This window comes from Sylvia atricapilla, chromosome W, assembly GCF_009819655.1.
Source record: "Sylvia atricapilla isolate bSylAtr1 chromosome W, bSylAtr1.pri, whole genome shotgun sequence".
Lineage (NCBI taxonomy): Eukaryota > Metazoa > Chordata > Aves > Passeriformes > Sylviidae > Sylvia > Sylvia atricapilla.
In genome coordinates, this window is record NC_089173.1 from 21,555,188 (window position 1) to 21,577,530 (window position 22,343).

Consider the following 22,343-nt stretch of genomic DNA (forward strand, 5'->3'; position numbering starts at 1 on the left):
AAATAGTGTGTGGCTTGTTTTCAAATCTTATTGCTTCGCATAACACTTCATGCAAGTAGTGTAAAAAAGTCTATATACTCAGGACTGTTTACATCTGAATAAATACAGTAAATTAGCAAATACAGTATTTATCTACAAAAATGTGTTTTACCAGGTATTCACTGTTTGTATCAAGTCTTAAAGCTGAAAGCTGCCAGGGCAATACTGGAGTATGAAAGAAAAGAAAAAAACATTAAAAAGGAGACATTTAAGGAAATCTCCTCAGAAAAAAACAAAAACAAAAAAACCCACATTAATGGTCAACTAAACTAAAACTAAAATTAAAGCTATTAGGCAACCGTACCAGCATCTTCGATCAAACTGCCATAAACATCTACACTTTACATTTTTTTTGATTTTTTTATTTTATACTATGAGGTGAAAGCAACACATTTCCTTTTAGTAATGTATACATGAATAGCCTCACTCAGAATACACTTTTAATGCACATAAAGTATTCATTTTACAAATCATTTTGCAATCCAAATAAATATGCAATAGCTTGGAAAACAATATTTTTGAAAATAAATGTCAATGTAAAAAGACCACTTAAAACAACTGAAATGATAAAAGATTTCTGTATAGCTCTGTATTTACAGTTTTCTTACTGCATCATCAATATCAGAAATCTGTTCCTTCAGCTGGTTCCATTGTTCTAGATTTAAAGAAATACCTGAAATGCATTAAAAAGAAATACTTAGGACAAAAAAAAATTGTAGTGCAGAATCTTGCATAATTACTGTCAAGGCTGGTTTCATACAGTGTATGTCATGACTCAAGTATAACAACCACCTCGGTTACAAAGAAATTACTCATTTGGAACACTTTAGGTAAACTTTAGACCTTAGCTTATCTCCTTACAATGAAAATGAGTGCAGTATAACAAGTTCATTCACAAGTGTTAGGCAAAATACAGAAATACAGTGCTGGCCTTGACAGAAGGCAGTACAAAAGAAATGAAGAGATCAACCATATTCCTGTTGGCTTCTAAAAGCCATACCTCTGTGGACTGAACTTCTACATACTTTTTAAAGTACCATAATTCTGGAGTTTTTTTCCCCTCACATTTCTTAAAGCACTGTGAATAACAAACTACAAGTAACATTTTGGAGAGACTATTTCCATTCCCTTGCACTCAAAAACCAACATGGAACTCCAATTGTAATAAAAGCAAGAAGTGAAGTTAATTAATGGGAAAATGTATGGCTATGTATATAACTCCCATACCAAATCTGTTTGTATTCGATGCCTTGTTTTCCATAAATTATGGGGGAACCATTTAGTTAAACAGACTCAGGCCAATGAAACCACTTTCCTTTTGTTTCCAGTCTACAGATGAAACTAATTATATGCTAAAATGTAAATCATTAATAAGTAAAAATATTATCTAAAAATACCATGTAGTAACAAAGTATAGAAATCTGATACACAAAGATCTCCAGCAAACTGCAGACAATGTTTTAATACAAAATAATATGAAGTAAAACAATACCTTTTCTGCCAGGCTTCATTTCACCTTCTTGATCCATCCAATATTCTCTAATATCAATTAAGACTTTTCCTTTAAAGTCACGAACACTGACATACCTCATTTTGCCAATCTGTCAAAACACACATAAGGATATTTTTAGATATTTTACATATTACAGCATTCACTTTTCCCAGCAGTATCAGACATGTACATGTGACATTGCACACTGCAGCTCATTTTAGACACCAGTAAAACAACCAGATCGAGAGCTTAATCCAGAGCAATCAGTAGACAAATAAGTAATGTCAATATAAATAGATGAACGACTTAAAACCAGTTGAGCATTCAGGGTTCAATGCTCAATGCAAGAGTAGCTCTCTCCTAGAACAAGAAAATACCTGTCTTCTTAACAAGCTTACATCTTACAAAACGCACTAATTTACTGTTTTCTGAAATAAAGTTTTGTCTCTATTATAACCATCTTTGTTAGTAACAGTTGTAAACAAACAGCGAAGAAGGAGTGCTATCCCCAAATGTAAGTTTTAGTCCACTCCATACGTACAGAAATCAAATTAGATATTCACATGAGGTGGGCCCAATTTCTAACTTGTTCCCTCCCCCACACTTTTTTTTTTCTTTTTTAAAACACAGTAAATACAGATGGAAACAGAAGTAAGCCACCAACTGCCCCATGCCTGCTTCTGCCAGTTCATTGGGACACTTTATTGGAACTGTGGTTAAAAGACTGTACCAAATGTTCCAAAAACCCCTATCCAAATACTTTAAGTTTACCAACACAACAATGGTATGAAATGACTTTGAAATATCAGATTTTCACACAGTGGCTTAACTGAATTATAAGGACTTTTTTTTTAATTCTCCAAAGAAAGGGCAAAGGGAAAAGAGACAACAAGTACACTACACATTACATTATTTAGGCTTTATCAAATTTGAAAAAAATGTATTAAAAAACCTATTTGTTCACATAAATTCAAAATATAATGTGGGGGTGGGTGGAGCCCCGGCTGCTCTGCCCTGGAGGGAGCCAAGCTGAGGAGTCAAGGAAGAATTTCGCAACTTCACCCTGAGCCCCTAGGACAAAAGGCAAACATCCTAGCCACGGCGACCTGTCTGGAGACCCACAAGCCCCCTCGGGATTTTATGTAGATCTGTTACAATTGACTGGTTCTGTACCCTTTTCCTCCCACCCTGGTGTCCCATAAAAACCCCTGGGTTTCCTCTGGTCGGCAGAGGTTCCTCGTCCCTGGATCCCCTTCGCTGGTACCCTCTCAATAAAGTACCACCTGCGGAAATTCCACACGAGACCTCTCTCTCTCTCACCACGGCCGGCTAAAAGAGGGGCAAACTCACAAGGGCATGAGCTAAGAGCACTGAGCTGAAATCACTGAAAGCTGAAATCACTGAGCTGAAAAATCACTGCTCTGCCCGATGCTGAGAAGCCCCTCTGTCCAGCTGAGGAGCGCCCTGACCCCCCAAGGAGCTGTTTCTAACGAGACATCTTTTGGGGTGGCTGTGGCGCTCTGGGTCCCAAGCGGCGGACCCCATTCACCAGCTGACATATCTGGCGCCCGAACCGCCTCTGGATTCTGGACCCCCTGCATTCCAGTGGAGAAGCTGCGCCCCTTTGAGGGCTGAAAACAGCTGATTCGAGTGCTACCTCCTGGACCAGCCTTCGCTACGTTCTAGTAACGATCCTGACCAGGAAATTTCGCGAGCCTCGATCCTCCAGCCACTCTGAGGAGCGAATTTTGGCCGGTAACCATGCACCAGAGCATTTGGACGCTTCCCTCAGGTAAGTATAAGCGTTTCTCATCTTTCGCGTCCCTTTTTTTTTTTTTTTTTCTTTTTTTTTTCTCTTTTTTTCTGCTGCGTGGGGCATAGAAACCTTTTAGCATGGGGAACAAGCTTGTTATAACACCCCCTCCTGAGAGAGATATATATCCCGTCCTTAAAAATACCCTTCTTGAAAATCTATCTAAGAAAAAACTTCCAAGAAAAAACCTCAAACGTTTCACTACCTGGTTAAAACAAAACTTTCCTGATATAACGATTGATTCTCTATCCTCTAACTTCTTCTGGGATGAAGTCGGGAAAAAGCTTTACAACACGCAGGCTGCGGGGGACTTCTCTGTTGCATGCTTTTATCCTATCTTTCACACCATTGCAAAATCAGTAGAAAAACAAAAAACCCGCGCCGCCGAAATCCCCTTTCGCCCCGCCCCCACTTCCAGTTCTGGCCAAACTGGTTTGCCCTGCCCCCCGGCGCGGCCACTCTATTCACTCCAGCCCCCAGCCTATTCGCATGCTAATGACCCGACTATTACCGCTCCTGAGGAATCCGCGCCTCCTCCCCCCCCGCCCCCCGCCTCGGCAACACAGCCGACGGAGGCGCTCCGCCCCGCCCCTGGCCCGGCCCCTGCGCCCGAACCGGCAGTCCCGACCCCGCCCCCCTCCCCTGACACCGCGTGTACCCCGCCCCTCCCGCCTCCGCTGCCCGCCGCCGCCACGCCCCCCCTCGCGCCGGCGCCGATCCACCCCGCCCCCAGCGCCCCCCCGCTCTCCCCCCACCCCACGGCTCCGGCGATGCCAGCCACAGGCACCTCCCCCGCGAAGACCGGCCCGCCGGCTCCGCCGCCGTCCGCACAGACCCCGAGCGCGGCACCCCTGCCGTCCCCCGCCGCTCACACCTCCCGCGCGGCAGAGCAGCCGCAGCCGCGTGTGCACGCTCCCTCCGCGGTCCCGTGCTGCGCCCCCCACCCCGCCCCGGACATCCCGGGTCCTGCAGACGGCTCCTGCCACCCCTCTCTCCCCCTCCCCCCCACCGCAGCAGTGACCACGGGAGCCGCAGATCGCTGCTGCCATCCCTTCCCCCCCACCCCACTCAACGTTCTGCATGCTGCTGTCACACGGACCCCCCCCACCACCGCGACCCCCTCCCTTCCCATCCCCCCAGACACCCCTCCCCCCCCACCCCGCCTCCCCTGCCCAATGAAAAGCCGGCATCCCGAATTCGCCGTGCAAAAGTTCCTGCTACAGCTTATTCATCCTCCGATAGCACCCCATCTGATTCAGACTCCGATTCAGATGACCATTGGGTACAGACACGTAGGCAAGCAACACAAGCAGGGGACTGGGAGATAGCCCAAAACATCACAGCTTTCCCAGTCATATTAGGAAAAGGCAAAAGAGGAGGCTCTTCACACAGAAAGACATGGGACCCTATCCCTTACAAGGAACTCAAAGAATTCTGTACAGCAGCAAAAGAACATGGTAGAAGTTCTCACTTTTTTAAAAATCTACTGGAAGCTACCTTCTCTGCTTACACATTTGTACCACATGATATTAAAAATATTATCAACTGCCTTCTTACCCCTACTGAATACATGTTATGGGAAAGACGGTGGAAAAAACACTTAAAAACATTATCAGACACCTATCATAATGATCCAAATCAGAGGAACCTAACAATTCAGCAACTTGCTGGAGAAGGTGACCTCCAAAAGCCCCCAGAACAAGCAAACACGCTGCCTGAGGCAGCTCTACAAGACATAGCTACTGCTGCAAAGACATCACTGCTCCTCACACCTGATGACTCTGTTCCTACACAGCATTTTTCTAATATCAAGCAGGCAGTAAATGAAAGCTTTGTCCAATTTATAGACAGACTTAAATTAAGCCTGGAAAAACAGATAGAAAGCCCAGAGGGGCAAAAAGAACTTTTAACAAAACTTGCTATGACTAATGCAAATGAACAATGTAAAACTATTTTAAGAGCTTTGCCCTTAGATACTGAACCAACTATTGAACAGATGGTAGAAAGCTGCGCACGCTACGCATCCACGGAGAACAACATGACCCAGGCAGTTGTCAAAGGTATTGTAGATGGAGTTTCTGGTGCTTTTGCAGTAGCACTGTCGAAGGAGAATTCCCGTTGTTTCCTGTGTGGAGAACTCGGACATTTTATCAAGACGTGTCCTGAGAAATCACCCATCCAGGACCGTCGCATCCAGAGGTACCAGAGACCCCAGCAGTACCAGCAGCATCCGGGAAACTCCCAGCAGGGCGCGGTCAGGCCCCGCATCCGAACAACAAATCAAAGGCCACACCATCCCACCCAAGAGCCGAGAGAGTGGAGACATAGCGGCACGCCATCCCAGGGGATCCCGGAACACATGAGAAGGACCCAACATACGGAGCCTCACAGACGGGAACACATCGCCAGTTGGTAACATCACTGTCTATTAACCTTGTCGAGAAATGTTTTTATTGTATCCCCACAGGAAAATACGGACCCCCAGGAGGCCCGTCGGACATCCTTATCCTGAGTGACACCTTCCGAGGCCCAGAGCAAATTTCTGTACTGCCGGAATTACAAACTGTGCTTCCTGGACAAGAAATTCTTGTTCAGCTTTGCTGCACGGACCCTCCCTTTTTTCTTTCACAGGGAACATCGATAGCACAAGCATTCCTGCTTCCACAGAACCACCCGGAACAGCTCCCACTCAACCCGACAGTGATGTGGGCACAGATTGTGGGCCCAAATAGACCAATCATCGAGTGCACCTTGTTCTGCAAAGGAGAGAGAGTCCACCGACCAGGTCTGCTCGACACAGGCGCGGACATTAGCATCCTGGCCCACTCTGAGTGGCCAGACAACTGGGGACTGGAGCCAGTGGCAGGTGTGATCTCGGGGATTGGTGGAGCTGCTGTTTCCATGAGAAGCAAACACAATGTTGTCATCAAAGGACCAGAGGGCAAGATGGCAACCACCCGGCCTTACGTGGTAAGGGCCCCCATCACCCTATGGGGCCGAGACCTCCTATCCCAATGGGGGGCGTCCATCCAAATCTCCAACCAGGATTTCTGATCAGGGCCACTGAGAGAAGGGCGCCACCAGCCACTCCCCAGCTTACCTGGAAAAGTGATACACCAACCTGGACTGAGCAGTGGCCCCTGTCAAAAGAAAAACTGCGCGCACTAGAGAACCTGGTGGAGGAGCAACTTGCCAAAGGACATATCACGGAGACGACCAGTGCCTGGAACTCTCCCATTTTTGTCCTAAAAAAGCCCGGCACAGACAAATGGAGATTACTCCAAGATCTACGCAAAATTAATGAACTCATTGAAGACATGGGACTCCTCCAACCCGGCCTACCATCACCATCGATGCTGCCCCGAGATTGGATGCTTACCATCATTGATATAAAGGACTGTTTCTTCCATATCCCGCTTCACCCACAGGACGCTCCACGGTTTGCCTTCTCTGTTCCATCTCTCAACCGACAAGCCCCGCTTAAGAGATACCACTGGCTGGTCCTTCCACAAGGAATGAAAGCATCGCCATCGATATGCCAATGGTACGTTGCACACATCCTGTCTCCCATCAGGACCCTATTCCCAGAAGCAATAATCCACCACTATATGGACGATATCCTAATCTGTGCGGCAGAAAAAACCTACCTGGACAAAGCTGTTAAAAAGACTATTGAAACCATAGAAGCAGCAGGATTTGAGATTCGTGAGGACAAAGTGCAGCACACCAGCCCATGGACGTACCTCAGCCTCCTTATCCACGAGAGGACCATTGTACCCCAGCAACTCACCATCCGAGACAACCCAAAGACTCTAAGGGACTTGCACAGCCTGTGTGGATCTATAAATTGGATACGCCCCCTGCTGGGGGTCACAACAGAAGACCTCGCCCCCCTCTTCAATCTTCTCCGGGGCAATGAGAGCATGAACTCTCCCTGCACCCTCACGCCAGAAGCCCGAGACTCCATCGCCAGAGTCCAGGAAGTCCTGTCTTCACGTCAAGCCCATTGCGTCGAGCCCAGCCTGCCTCTCCTGTTTGCCGTTTTGGGCAAAGCCCCTCGATTTCATGGACTGATCTTCCAATGGGACTCCCAACTCAGAGACCCTCTGCTGATACTCGAATGGATCTTTACAAACAACCAACCCACAAAGACAATCACCACCTTCCAAGAAATAATAGCATATTTAATAAAAAAGGCCAGGACTCACATCCGTTCACTTGCAGGGTGTGAGTTTGCATGCATATACTTGCCATTAACTGCTGGAAATCTAGAGGATTTGCTTCAGACCAATGAGAGCCTCCAGTTCGCCCTAGATAGCTACACAGGAAGAATTTCCATTCACAGGCCAAAACACAGACTTTTCAACCGCGATGTAGCCTTCCATCTGACCCCAAAATTAGTACAGAGCCGGTCACCCTTGGAAGCCATAACTGTCTTCACAAATGGCTCCAGATCATCCCACAAATCAGTAATGACTTAGCAGAACCCAAAGACTCGAGAATGGGAGTCAGACATCCAAATAGTGGATGGATCTCCACAAATTGCAGAACTAGCAGCTGTCGTCAGAACCTTTGAGAAATTCAAAAATGAACCTTTTAATTTAGTCACAGATTCAGCCTATGTTGCCGGCAGAACATGCTCTCCTCAAAGAAGTCCCTAATCCAAAATTATACCAATTAATTTCTACACTCATTCATTTAATCTCCCACAGAAAACAGCCTTACCATATCATGCACGTAAGATCGCACACTGACCTTCCTGGTCCCATTGCAGAAGGGAACAGGCGAGCAGATGTGCTGGCCATGCCAGCAGAGATTGCAAATGTCCCTCACGTCTTTGCTCAGGCAAAACTGTCACACACGTTCTATCACCAAAATGTACCTGCCCTCATCAGGATGTTCAAGCTCTCGAAAGATCAAGCAAGAGCCATCGTCGCAACATGCCCAAACTGCCAAAACTACCAAATACCATCTATGGGTACTGGAGTTAATCCCCGTGGACTGAACAGCTGCCAACTGTGGCAAATTGATGTGACCCACTTCCCATCCTTTGGGAGATCCAAATATGTGCATGTGTCAGTTGACACATTTTCTGGAGCAGTGTTTGCATCGGCTCATGCGGGAGAAAATGCCACCCACACCATCAAACACTTTCTCTTGGCATTCTCCACCCTGGGAGTCCCCAAAGAAATCAAGACAGATAATGGCCCAGCCTATGCCTCCCGAAAGCTGAAAGGTTTCTTCAATCAATGGGGGGTAAGACACAAGAGAGGTATACCCAGCAACCCCACAGGGCAAGCCATCATTGAAAGGACTCACCAAACCCTCAAAAGAACCCTCCACCAGCAGCGGAGAGACACAGAAATTCTGTCGCCCGTAGAAAGACTCTGTAAGGCTCTCTATGTCATCAACTTCCTAAACTGTACATCATCAGAGCCTGACCCTCCAATACTCCGCCACTTCTCAAATTCATCCCAAGCTAAGCTCACAGAAAAACCACCAGTGCTGGTAAAGGATCCTGAAACACACCAGATCTCGGGCCCTTTCAAATTGATTACCTGGGGGAGAGGCTATGCCTGTGTCCAACTGCCATCTGGCCCAAAATGGTTTCCAGGAAAGAACATTAAACCATACCTGAGCCCTGCTAATAATGCTCCCACAAACACAGACAAAAATCCTCCCGAGTCAATCACAAGACCTCCTCAGAACCAGACCAGCTCGGCTTGGAGAAGGAGACGTCGCCGGATGACCCCAGACCAGAAAAGAAACTGTCCCGTCACCCAACAGCAGACGAGACAGAGCCGAGCAAGATGCCCAGAAAGAAAAAACCCAAGCCATAGGCCAGAAATAGTCTGACCAAAAGTTGATCCTCAGTTTACGTGTTTAACACCCCTTTTTATCACCCCAAATTATTCCCTTCCCTCAACCCCTGCCAAACCTCCCTCCCCATCTCACCACAAAGCTAATCGCTCTTGCTTATATTCCCTCTCAGAAGCCCCATCCCTGTTTCAAAGATGAGATCTATCTACGCTGATGCTGTCCTCATCGCTGCCTGGATGCTCTCCACCTTGCCTCATGCCTGCAGCTGGGTCGTCCCACAGCCTAGCCACAACGTTTGGGTAACCCTAGCAAAAACACTCCAACAAGACAATCTGTGCCTGTCTATGGGAAGCATAGATAACCCACTTTCCACATGTCTGGTAAGAATTCCCTTTGTAGCAGATGACTGGCCCATCACTAACTCAGAAATCCTCCGCACCACAGGTAAGAGACCCAACCCAGTAGATACTTGGGATGAGTGGACCAAAATTCTGCCAGATGCCAAAGATGAACCCCAAGAATTAAACCTGCTGGGGTCCTCTAAGGCAACATATTGTATCAAATTCTATTTCAGACACAAAAATCAACACTGGCCAGGAATTGACCAGGCAAAAAACACTTACAGAAGAGACATATCACCAATTAATAAAGCTTACAATAACCATGATTGGTACAACTATACCAGTCACATGCTTTCTATGGCCACTCTCCACCCCAAAGTGCTACCCAAAGGGATGTTTTTTATCTGTGGTGACAGAGTGTGGGCTGGGATTCCCTCACGCCTCCAAGGGGGCCCCTGTAGCCTTGGAAAGCTTTCTACTCTCACTCCAAATATTACACTACTACATAACTGGAGGAAAGCAAAGGTATCCACACGCAAAAAGAGATCCTTTTCAGAGTATGATGCAAACTGTGACAGTCATATTTACAACATACACTGGGTAGAGCTAGTTGCAGTTTCTGTGTTCACCCCTTGGTTAGCTGCACTTAAAGCCCTTGGTGATATAGATCACCTGGGGTGCTGGCTCAGTAAGCAAGCCAATGCCACATCTGCTGCCTTAAGTGATCTTTTAAAGGATGAGGAGACCACCAGACAAGCAACCCTCCAAAACCGCGCAGCAATTGATTATCTGCTGCTTGTCAATGGACACGGATGCCAGGACTTTGAAGGAATGTGCTGTTTCAACCTTTCTTCACACTCAACATCCATCCATGCGAACATACAGAAACTAGAAGGATTAGTAAAAGACATAAAAACAGAAAAGTCTCTGGACTGGATCGACAACCTCTTTGGACAATGGGGATTGACAGGGTGGGTGGCCTCTTTGGTTAAAAGTGTTTTATGGATTTTCATTGTGATTGTTATCGTATTGCTTATGTTTTCATGCCTCCTACGCTGCTTTAAAAGAACGGCTGGTGAGGCTTTTTTACTAAATATAAAAGGAGGAGTTGTGGGGGTGGGCGGAGCCCTGGCTGCTCTGCCCTGGAGGGAGCCAAGCTGAGGAGTCAAGGAAGAATTTCGCAACTTCACCCTGAGCCCCTAGGACAAAAGGCAAACATCCTAGCCACGGCGACCTGTCTGGAGACCCACAAGCCCCCTCGGGATTTTATGTAGATCTGTTACAATTGATTGGTTCTGTACCCTTTTCCTCCCACCCTGGTGTCCCATAAAAACCCCTGGGTTTCCTCTGGTCGGCAGAGGTTCCTCGTCCCTGGATCCCCTTCGCTGGTACCCTCTCAATAAAGTACCACCTGCGGAAATTCCACACGAGACCTCTCTCTCTCTCACCACGGCCGGCTAAAAGAGGGGCAAACTCACAAGGGCATGAGCTAAGAGCACTGGGCTGAAATCACTGAAAGCTGAAATCACTGAGCTGAAAAATCACTGCTCTGCCCGATGCTGAGAAGCCCCTCTGTCCAGCTGAGGAGCGCCCTGACCCCCCCAAGGAGCTGTTTCTAGCGAGACATCCTTTGGGGTGGCTGTGGCGCTCTGGGTCCCAAGCAGCGGACCCCATCCACCAGCTGACATAATATAATGTGAAGTTGAGAATCAGAAACTTGATAATAATAAAAGCACAGTTAAACAATTCATGTAAAAAAATCTTAGAATTTTGTATGCACCTTCCAGACACACTTTGTGAAGAAAAAACACAAAGTAAACAATTTTAAAAGAGAATCTTCCTTTCTGATAAAACCTTAGTTTTAGCTTTCACCTTCCTTAATTTATATATCTTGCACTTTAACATAATTTAACAGGGGACAAAACACATCTTACTAGCATTAAATCTAACCAGAAAGCATGAGCAACTCTCCAATCAACTAAAACTATCCACAGATGTTTAAATCTGAAGTACTAAGGCCTGAACAAAAAGCCCTGAGCTAAAGTTGACCTCTAGATGAACCTTTCAACCAAATGTCATATGTATCCACTCATTAATGAAGTATTATTAGCAATATGATATATGTATCCACTCTTTGGAAAAACATGTATTTACCTTTCTGTATTTAGAAACTGGACAAGGCCACATCTGGCCTTGTCTGGGGTGTAGGATCAAAGACAACTCCCTTGGTTCCTCCTTGAGCCCTGGGCAGGCTTTGAGAGAAACCCAACATGAGAATAAAACCAGATGGTCCCACATTAGAAGTAATGGTAGCTTTTTTATTATAAAAGCTGGGCTACTCTCACAGCAAAGTCAGAAGCCTTTTTGCCTGCAAGGTGGATGCATCACAGAATTTCCCAGTTACTGGGAGTGGTTCTCCAGTCCTTGGCTGTGACAGCTTCCCCCAGCTGATGATTAAAGGATATCTGGATGAAGGTGTAAAGTATTAGGGTAACTGGTGATGTACCTTTCTTAATCACTATAGGCAATCTTCTGCAGTAATTATTAGGTGCATTGCTTAGCTTATCCTTTTTAAATTCTTTGCAGTTTGGCATTATAGTAAATGACACTATTCCTTAGGTTGGTGTTGGTGTCTGGTGCTGACCCTATCCACCAGCAAAACAAAGTCATAAAAGTTGTTACTTCACAAAATATACATAAACCAATAGGCTTTGTGCTTGCTTAAACTAATTTTTCTTCTTATGCAGATCATGCTATTTTAACTCTAAAATTTATTTTTTAACAATTAGGACCTCTTTAAATAGCATATGCCTGAAGCAGTTGTTTTCCTACTTCAAGGCATCCTTTAAAATAAAAAAGTTTATAAGATAGTATTATGCAATTGATTCATTAAATACTTTCACAGCACTACAAATTTAACATTCAAAAATAAGGTATTATGTCACAGTAGCCTAGTTCTTTCAGATCAAACTTGGTAACATGTCCAAGTCCATCAGCACTTCTGGAAAAGGATATCCTAAATAGCCTACATAAACAACATTTACTGGCTTTCCCTATAATGCTTCAGTGACTTTTAAGATCACCTATAAACCAGCCTCAAGTGGTAGTATTCCTCAACATCTATTTTGTTTTCCCCCAGATCTATCAGAGATTATTAGTCCATTGCCGAGTAACTCCAGATTTACTTAAAGAAAAAAATCTGATATGATATAGCAGATTATAGCTGCAAATACAGTAAAATGGTGCAGAATTTGACTATTAAAGATAAGGCTACATGTCTTAATTCAACTACAGTAAGGTGAGGGGCAATAATACAAAGTACACAACATTTATTCAGTCAGTAAGTCTACCTTAAATGCAAATGGTTCCACATGAAAATGCTAAAATTGTTAGATTTTACACCACTGTCTAGATTTCAGCTGAATGCTCACATTAAATTTCAAATGTTTAGGTAAATTCAATGCAAAACTGTTGCCACTGCTGAAAAGCTTTATATAGGCTTTCAAAGTACTGTTTAAAAAATTCAAACCTAGATTTTGGCTAAGCAAAGTGATGTTTCCTGAAGTTCAGCTACCTGCATTTCTGGCATTGAGTAATTTCTGACAAATTATTTTTCCACACAGCAGCTAATAGACCTAGAATAATTTCACTCCACTAAGACACCTTTGTATCTCTGTAACAACACATTAATATTCCAAGGGCTGCATTAATTATTAGCAGGGTAGCTACTGTTCAACCTTCATAAACAAAATCATATGCTTTTGTGCTGGTTTTGGCTGAGGTAGAGTTCATATTCTTCCCAGAAAGTTTGGCTTGCACAGAGCTGAGGCCTTTTCTGGTCCTCATACAGCCACAATGGCAAGGAGGCTGGGGGTGCATGAGAGGCTGGGAGATTACACAGCCAGGACAGGTTACCCCAACTGACTAAAGGGATATTACAGACCATATGCCATCATGCTCAGTATATAAAGTGGGGGGAAGGAGGAGGAACAGGGGGACATTTGGAGTGATGCCATTTGTCTTCCCAAGTCACTGTTGCACGTGATGGGGGCCTTGCTCCCCTGGAGATGGCTGAACATCTGCCTGCCCATGGGATAAGTGAATGAATTCCTTGTTTGGCTGTGCAGTGCTTGGTTGCTGGCTAGGGTTAAAACAGGTCAGCTTTCTATTAAATATTACCACTCCTTAGACAATATTATTCTATTAAATTAAACACAAGATATTAAAAACATTATTTCCAGGTTTCCATTTCTTACAGTAAAATACACTGAACTGTGTCTAGGTTTGTTTCACAGCTATGCAACTGACTTCCTGTATGAGTTTCAGCAACCATCTTCTTCACCATTTTTCTTCCTATTTCCCTTGATTTAACTGTATATATATTGTTGAAGAAAAAACAACAAAAAAAATTCCTTCTTTCTTACCATATGTATAGCATTAGAAGTTACCATATGTATGCATTAGAAGAAGCACAATAAGCTAATATAAACTTCTAGAATAGAGTCCTGCAAACAGCAGAGATCTGTACTACAGCAAATTGATTTAGCAAATTAATTCTGAAACTTAGGTGGTCACTGATGCATTTCACAATGTCCTGGTTCCAGCCAGGATAGAGTTAATTTTTGAAGTAGCCATGAGGTGGCATGGCTAAGACAGGGAGGTTATTCCATACCACTTCTCATCATTGCTAGAAGCAGGGGAAAGGAACTGTTGCTTCTGAGGAGAGAGAGTTCCTTCCAGTCAAGAAAACATGGCAGGGGAGCTGTCTGGTATTGTTTCTTGCTGGGGGCTTTCCATGTAAATAATTTCTTTTGTACGCTTTTGTTATTAACATCATTGTTGTTACTGTTCATCTTCTTATCTCATTGCTGTTTCCAGTAAATTGTTCTTATGTCAACCCATGATCTTTGCCTTTTGTGCCTCCAATTGGACGGGGGGGGGGGAAAGAAGGAGTGTCACATGGGTGTTGTTTTTCTTTTAAGTGCAAGGACTAAACTGGAGAATACTGTTGCTAAACAATGACATATAACCAATCACATTCCAGAGCATCACAAACATATATTACCTACTTACTTATCTACTTTCAGGAGCCTATGATTGGTAAAGATATTACACCAGCAAACTGAAGAACTTATTTCTCACAGGTGAAAAAAGCAAATTTGACCCAAACTTAAATAAGGGGGGGGGGGGGGGGGAGCCACACATGCAACAGGCAAACGACTTTTCAAGTAACAATTTCTGTGAAATGCCCAATCATGTACTGTGGTTCCACTCTGGATAATTAGTATTAATACTTTAACCCATCAGCATTAACAAACCTAATCCAAATCAGGCATAGGTACATGACAGGATTTGTCAAACTAATCAAGGTACATGATGAACAACTCACATTGGCTTGAAGCCACAGACAGGAATCTAATGTAACATGAATAATGCCTGTCCTTAGGGCCTCCAGTAATGCATCACAAATGGGAGTAAGGTAAAATTTCCACAGCCCAACTGCACTCAAATCCTTTAACAAATTCCAAAGTATACTAGGCTACCTATAAAACCTAAAAAGACCATGACATGAATAAGTAAAACATACTTGGTCTCATACTTAATTCCCTTCTTACAATTATTTTATTCTTCCTAATTAGTTTCAAGAATACCATTATACCAACATTAGTTTCAAACAAAAATAATCAAGTGTAGATCATTATGAAAATGCTCAATCTTCTAAATACAGCAGTCACAATGAGTTCAATATTAAAGGAAGCTGTATACTTTAAGAACACAGCCCAAAGGTGTAGAACAGCAAACCACTAAGTTTCATGTCAGTTGCTATCATTTCCACACACAATATGGATGCCACAGAATTTCTGACTATCATATAAATGCTTTACAGCCTCATTTCCATCAACTAAAGACACACTTGTAAGTTATGCTGCAAAATCACTTGCACACAGATCATTTTTATTACCATGGGGAAGCAGAAAGGAGAGATTCTAGTATTATTAATATTCCTAGAACAAACAAAATAATACCTACAAAATTAACATGCAACTAGATCTTCTAGCATGCTCTCTTGGGTAGAAAGGAGAGGGGGAGCATCCTCAGACCTACAGTGCTATTTCTACACTGAAACAGGTGCATCTTAGTTAACACACATAAGCTGATGCTGCATGAAAAAAAGAACGCACATAACAATCTAAAAAAAACCCTCTGTTGTTGAGTAACTAAAGGCAGGCAGAAACTTAGAAACACTGATGGTTGAGGTCAGGGTGATACTGATTTTTTTTTCTGCTTTGTAGTCAACACTGGAAGAATCCTGCTCTTAGAGTAATGCGTGTCCTGTACTGTCTGTTTTTAGTAACTTATTACCTTTGGTCAAAAAAGGTTGAAAGAAATCAGAGCACAAAAATGCTTTTGCTTTTATTTGAAAGTTTTTTTCCTTTGGTTGGTTTGGTTATGGTGGTTTGCTATGTTGCTTTGTTTTTTGTTTTTTCTCTTTTTTTTTTTTTTTTTTTTTTTTTTTTTTTTCATTGGGAGGGCTTTAAAATTAATTTTTCCCCAAGGCTGCAATTTCTGAACCTATTACAAAAAAATCCCAAACATATAGGCTTTATGCCATGTTTGAGTTCTAAATGCAGTTCCCCTCATTAGATGCAGAAGATACTATCTCATTTTTCGTACATGGATCAAAGCATGCCCCAGCAGAACTAAAAGTATTATATTCTTTCTTCAATGGACAAGTTCAAGTAGTTATGCCCAGGGTCTTAAATTGAAGCTCTCCCTCCAACTATATATAGAGGAAAGTGAAAATTGACACGGGCCTTCACTAGTTTTCTCCCATATATTACTTTGCGCAGCTACAGCCCAAAACAATTTCTTTTACCTTAGTGTTGGAACCATCTTATTAGGCACCTCTGACATAACTTTTCACAAACTTAGGAATTTAAATTCTTAGAGACTTTGATTCTTTTCTCATCCTCTGCCCCTTTCAAGCCAGCTAGTCAGACATTTAATAAATCTTGATCCACACACCTAAAAACAGGAATTCTGAGCTATGCATATTCTTGCACAGCTTTCAGCATATATTGCTTCCTCAGCTAACCCCAGGATATGCAAAACCCTGAACTCACAAATGTTTCTGGCTACTGAAACAAAAGTACATTCATCCTATTTTGACAATGTCAAAAATTGCAATATTTTTTGATTTTCAGTGAGAAAAACCTGCATCATAAAGGAACAAGCAAAACTTATTCCAAGATACTGTCTTAGAAGACAGTAGCCAAGTTCCCTTGACCTAGCTAAATAGGAATTAAGAGTCCATATTTTGGGTTTCCAAGACTGCCCTGATCTAATATTTACAGACAAAAAGACTACCCAGAGAATTACCACATGCAAAAACATGAGGGTTAGAATCAATTACCACAACTCAGATTCTTTTACTCTGTTGAAACCTAAAAGTGCTTTTTCTCAGAATCTCATCTGCATGCCAGCATCATAATCCCCTTCAACCAAGATTTCAGGGGACCGAGCACTATGCTATCATGATATTCACATAGCCTCATAAAATTTCTACAGATTATTATGTAAATGGTTACCTTAACTAGGTTTTAAGAGAGTCATCAATTTTACCTGAAACATATTCTCATCTCTGTTACTGCTTTGCTTAGAAGAAGCTGCACCTTTTGAACTTTCACCAGTTTTTTGTTTCTTAACGGGCTTTTCTGGAGCTACTTGCTTTTTCCGCTTTGCCTTGGAGCAAGAATAAAAAAAAAAATCATGAACCACAACTCATTTTATAAGTTATAAAAAAAAATGTTTATGTTAGAGGCCACAAACTACTATTATGCAATATATATTAACGCCTTCCTCCTGTGAAGGCAGGAATCCAATACTGTACATTTAGACAGGAACAACAAAAAAAATCTTCAAATGAGCCTATTTCTGTTCTCAGTGAAGCTCACCATAATAATTTGGCTTTAAAGAGAAATTAATTAGATCAAAATACATTTCAAAAAACCTCCTTTCTTTGTGAAGTAATACTGTTAGTTTTAATTAAAATTTTTAAGTCTGATAGAAGTTTCACTTTCCAGAAAGTGCAATGAAAAATGGGGAACAGCTAACAACTCTGGTAAAAAAAATAAAAGTGGAAAAGATAATGAAAAAAAGGATCTGAAAAATCAAATCCAAAAGAATTTTTTTAATTGAAGTCCAATCTCTGTTCATAGCATGATAAATTAAACCTGTTTTTAAAACATTCAGGTGATATCACCAGCAAATCAGATTACTTTGTTAGCAGATGCTACAGAGCATGCTACATTTCCACTAATGGTTATATAGTAATCATGCCCACTGTAAAGAAAGAATAATACAAAAATACCAAAAATTATTCTCACCTGCTAGAAGCATATTGTAGATAACTTCTTTTAAAGACAAACAGCTCAAAAAAAAAAAAAAAAAAAAGAGAAACTGTCATAGAAAAAAAAAAAAAAAAAAAAAAAAAAAAAAAAACAAAACCAAAACCAACCACCTTACTTCCCAATGAAGTTGATTGTTAGACTATGTCTTGTCAGTAATATATTTCCTGAACAACAACAACAACAAAAAAAAAATCACCTGACCGTTTTCTCTTATATTAAGATTTCACAACATATCTAATTTGCTAGGTGCAACCAAATCACATTTTCACATTTGAACCAATTCAGTAAATCAGACTCTCTTTGCAAACCACACTAAAAGACCCAATGTCTGCATTACCACCTATCATTTCTTAAAAAGATAAATTGACTGCTGTATTCAATTTTTTTGCAATGACTGACACATCTATACAAATTTATAAATTAAATAACTATTAAAATAAATGAAAACATTACATTTATGCATTTAAAACAGTTAATGCTAAAATTATCAACTCAAAAACATTCCAGTTGGCTCTACTTTTAAGTGAGAAACTAGCAGATAATATTACAGTAAACATAAGACTCTGAAACACAAAAAAGAACGTGAGCAAGATAAGCAAGTGGCACATGGACAACAAGGCAAGTGGAGGTTTTTGTTTTGGATTTGCAAGTAATCCAGATATCAAAATGAAGGTGAGGGGGTGTCCTCAAAATTAGTTCAAATTCTTGCCACCAGAGGCAGCTTATACAGAAGCCTTTTATCACTTGCCACAAATCAAAGAACTCCAGGAAGCTTGTGGCTAGATAAACCATACAGAAAAACATGAAGCAAAATGCATCTTAGGAAAAAAGTGTACTGCAAAGCAAAAAGCATCCACCCAAACCATAATCTTGGGGGGTGGGAGGGGGTGTTTGGGGTTTAAGTGTCAGATAAATCATATGGAATGACATGCATTTTGTGATATAACACTCAACTAATACCTTAACCTCAGCCTGAAACATAACAGTTAATACAGTAGTTATAAACTGCATATAATGTTCACCTTTTTGTCAACTTCACTATCTGAATCACTGGCAGATGAGCTTGAAGACACAAGTTCCTTTGACTTAGGCATTCTAGGAAGAGAAAGATAACATGAGAACACTATACAAGGAATACATCCCATTATGGCTAGAAAGGCACCTTCAAACCTGTTTGTAAAGGCTCATCTTATTCAAAACCCTCCTGAAGACTTTCCTGCCTTTTCATATAACCTTTAATACACATGGTAGATGTAATCACAAACACCCTTCCCTCTTATAGCTCTTCCCCTTTTTGCTGCAACTGCCTTATATGCAGTATTTTAGATTCTGAACTACTTACAAAAGGACAATTTTTCATCTGTTTAATATTCTCCCAGGTATGGTAGATACTATAATGAAAAAAAAAGCAATACAAAACTGGTGTCCAAATGAATTCTCAACATAACATTCATAAATATAAAAAATTAAGGCCCCAACACTACATATATTCTTACATGAGCATTTTGCCTAGTTGAAATTACAAGTAACAGCTGCATAGTTGTCACAGATGAAGCTAAAGTTCCCATCAATAATACAAGTCTGTAAATATCTGAGTTACAGAGAACTATAGTACTGCAATTAATATTTCCATTGCCACTTTACCACATCAGTCACTAGAATATATTCATTTACAAGACTAGTGGACGCTTTCCGCTTGAATGCAACTTTCCTTAAATGCATGCTGCCAGGTGTACTTCTACATCTCTCTAGTACACAAACATGATTAGATACAGCAGTTGAACATCTTGCTACTAAAAACTCTAACAAATAAATAGCTCGTTTGTGATTTCAGAATAAAAAGAAGCATCACAGGGAGAAACTGTATAAAATAAACTAGCTAGGAAAGGCTAATAAAAGTATTAAAGAAGCATACCTCAGGAAAGAAAAAGGAATAGCAGTGTTTTTAAAGTGGTAATGAAATAAACTATGTGCAAAGGAAAAAACAGAGTCTGAATAATAATAATGGATCAAATGTGGTTCTAAAGTAAATTCTGTCGTAATAGTTTGGAGCACAACGATAGAAGCTGTAGCATTGAAAATGAAACAGGGTATGGGAAGCACACATAAACCACACTACAGGACGGAGGCAGGCAGAGGAGAGCTGGAACAGGACAATGCAAAAATAAGCACAGCAATGACATGAAATAAGGAAGCCGAGCAAGAAAAGTCTGATACGCGGAGGGCGGGACACCTGCAGAGGACAACTCCAGAGTCCGCATCATGAAAGGAGAGTAACAATATGGAGGAAGATGGGGGCGGAAACTAGAGGAAAAAGAAATGGGGCGGGTGTCCCCTCGTGAGAAACTAGCAAGCAGAGCGTGAGGACACAGAAGCACCGGGGAGAGCAAGGGTAGAATGAGACTGGACAAGAGAAGACAAGTAACATGAGCAAGACAAGCGAGTACAAACTAGGAACACCAGATAGGCGGATGCCTGCCGCCATTTTCCTCCCCTCTTCCTCTTTTCTACGGCTCGTGTTGCCCCCCAAGGGAAAGGAGCGAGGGCCCGGCAGGGGAGCGCAGGCAAGAACACCCAGGTCCTCCCAGGGCAGAGTGGCAGCAAGAAGGATACAGGTTACCGGCGGTTAAAGAAAGACAACACAGCACAAACACCAAAAATAATAAATTAAAAAAAAAAAAAAAAGTCGAGGGTCGTCAGCGGGCAGGGCCTGATCCCAGTGCGGAGTGAATGGAGCTGGGCGGTTCCCCACCACCATTTTCTCCCTCACTCAAATCCTCTTTGCCCCCTCAACATGGCAGCGGCTCCTACTCCCGCTCCAGACCCGCTCCACAGCGCAGGCCATTCCTCCAACAGAGCATAGAGGGCACTCGAGAAAAAGGGAAAGCCTCATCACACGGTTACCCAGCGCGCTTCTCCCACACCAGGCTAGGAGATGCCGAACGCCCTTCAGTTGGAGGTGGAGGAAAGATAACACGGCAACAGCCCTAACTAAACACACAAAAGAACCCAAATGCTCACTCTCACTTGACACACGACTCCTCTATACCACGACAGAAACAGAAGAGATCCATCGCAGAATCCCCGCCCCAGCCCTGCACCACGTGGGAGGGAGGAGGGGGAGGTGTTTAAAGGGGACGCATACCTTTCTAACTTGTTCCTACCTCCCCAGCTCCTGCTAGGACAGCCGCAAAAAAGAAAACCCTGGCTTCCATGGGGCTAGTCAGCCACATCATTCCTATCGAGGGAGCCCTATGGGACCGACAGCAGGGCCCTACCTGGAGCTAGGCCCCGTCGGGACTGCAGACCCGCTGAGGGAAGGCCTGCACTCCACTTGGAGGCTGTGAGAGGCGACCGAGACAAGAGCCCTTAATATCAAAAAGGAGCTCTTAAAAATAAATCTGTAAATAGTTGTTTTCTTTTGCACGCTGCAGCGGTTTCACGATCTCATTTAGAACCTCCCCGTCTGCAGCCGTGCCCAAGAGAAGGAGAGGAAACACTGATGTAGCTGCGTTGACTTTGCATACTGAAACCGCAGCACATTGAGGCGCTGTTGAGAAAAGTGCCGGTTCCCCTTTCTGTCATCGTGTGACTTGCGTTTTTTCTTGCTGATGGGCTTTGCGTTTGAGGAACAAGTGAGCCTTGAATCGTTAAAACCGATATGATCATGGACAAAGACCCTCTAACTAATTAAAGTTAGAAAGTGGTATGTTTATTCACCGGCGGGCAGCACGGGAGTCATCTCTGAAAGGCATGACCGCCCCGAATAAGGTTCTTTGCCCTCTCTTTATTTTCTGAGATCTTACATACAACACATATGCATAACCCCAGCACCTCCCATTCCCGTTCGGTATTAAAATGAGGCTATTAGTCCTTCACGCGTGCACAATTCTTCTCTTGAATTGGGTCGGTGGTCTCAAGGAATGAAATCAGGAGAGTCTTCATCAGGTCTCCGTGACCCTTGGGCACGATCCAAGGTCCCCTGCTTTGTGATTGATTGATATAAAGTCCAGGTGCTGGCCATTGTTCTACTGGTTTCAATCTGTTCTTATAACAGTTCGCTTACTCCACTTTCTTCTATAAACCTGCTCATAATAAAACAGTTAGCTCTAGCTTAAGCATCTAATATTCATTAGCCTACCATTTACTCATCTAACTTACATCCTGATCAATATAAATTGCTTCTAACTCTTAGCTAAAATCTTAACTCTAAAATCATGATTCAGTCTTATGGCTCCTAGCTTGGCAGTCACCTTGGGTCAAGTGCATGTCTGAAGTGCTGGGGAAAAAATGTTAAGAAATACGTCAGCTTCTGTTCTAAACAGTTACTTTTTAAAATCCCTCCAAGCAAAACCCCTTGAAAATATAATCTGACAATCTTGCTGTAGATACTGAATGCGAGAAATCAGGCAGCAGCACAGTGTCTG

General features: G+C 42.7%; 1 protein-coding gene across 2 annotated transcripts; it reads right to left on the reverse strand.

The window, feature by feature from the left end:
• Positions 1-461: 461 nt before the first annotated feature.
• LOC136373255 (activated RNA polymerase II transcriptional coactivator p15) lies at positions 462-21,020 on the reverse strand. 2 transcript variants are annotated; one of them, XM_066338166.1, is made up of 5 exons: positions 20,944-21,020; positions 18,939-19,011; positions 17,129-17,248; positions 1,532-1,640; positions 462-712 (listed from the first exon to the last, which is right to left on the reverse strand). In XM_066338166.1, the coding sequence occupies exons 1-5, from the start codon at positions 20,988-20,990 to the stop codon at positions 633-635; spliced, it is 429 nt and encodes a 142-aa protein (XP_066194263.1). In that variant the 5' UTR covers positions 20,991-21,020; the 3' UTR covers positions 462-632. The 2 variants fall into 2 exon arrangements, with proteins under 2 accessions (XP_066194263.1, XP_066194264.1); XM_066338167.1 differs by lacking the exon at positions 20,944-21,020 and adding an exon at positions 19,413-19,435.
• Positions 21,021-22,343: the final 1,323 nt, after the last annotated feature.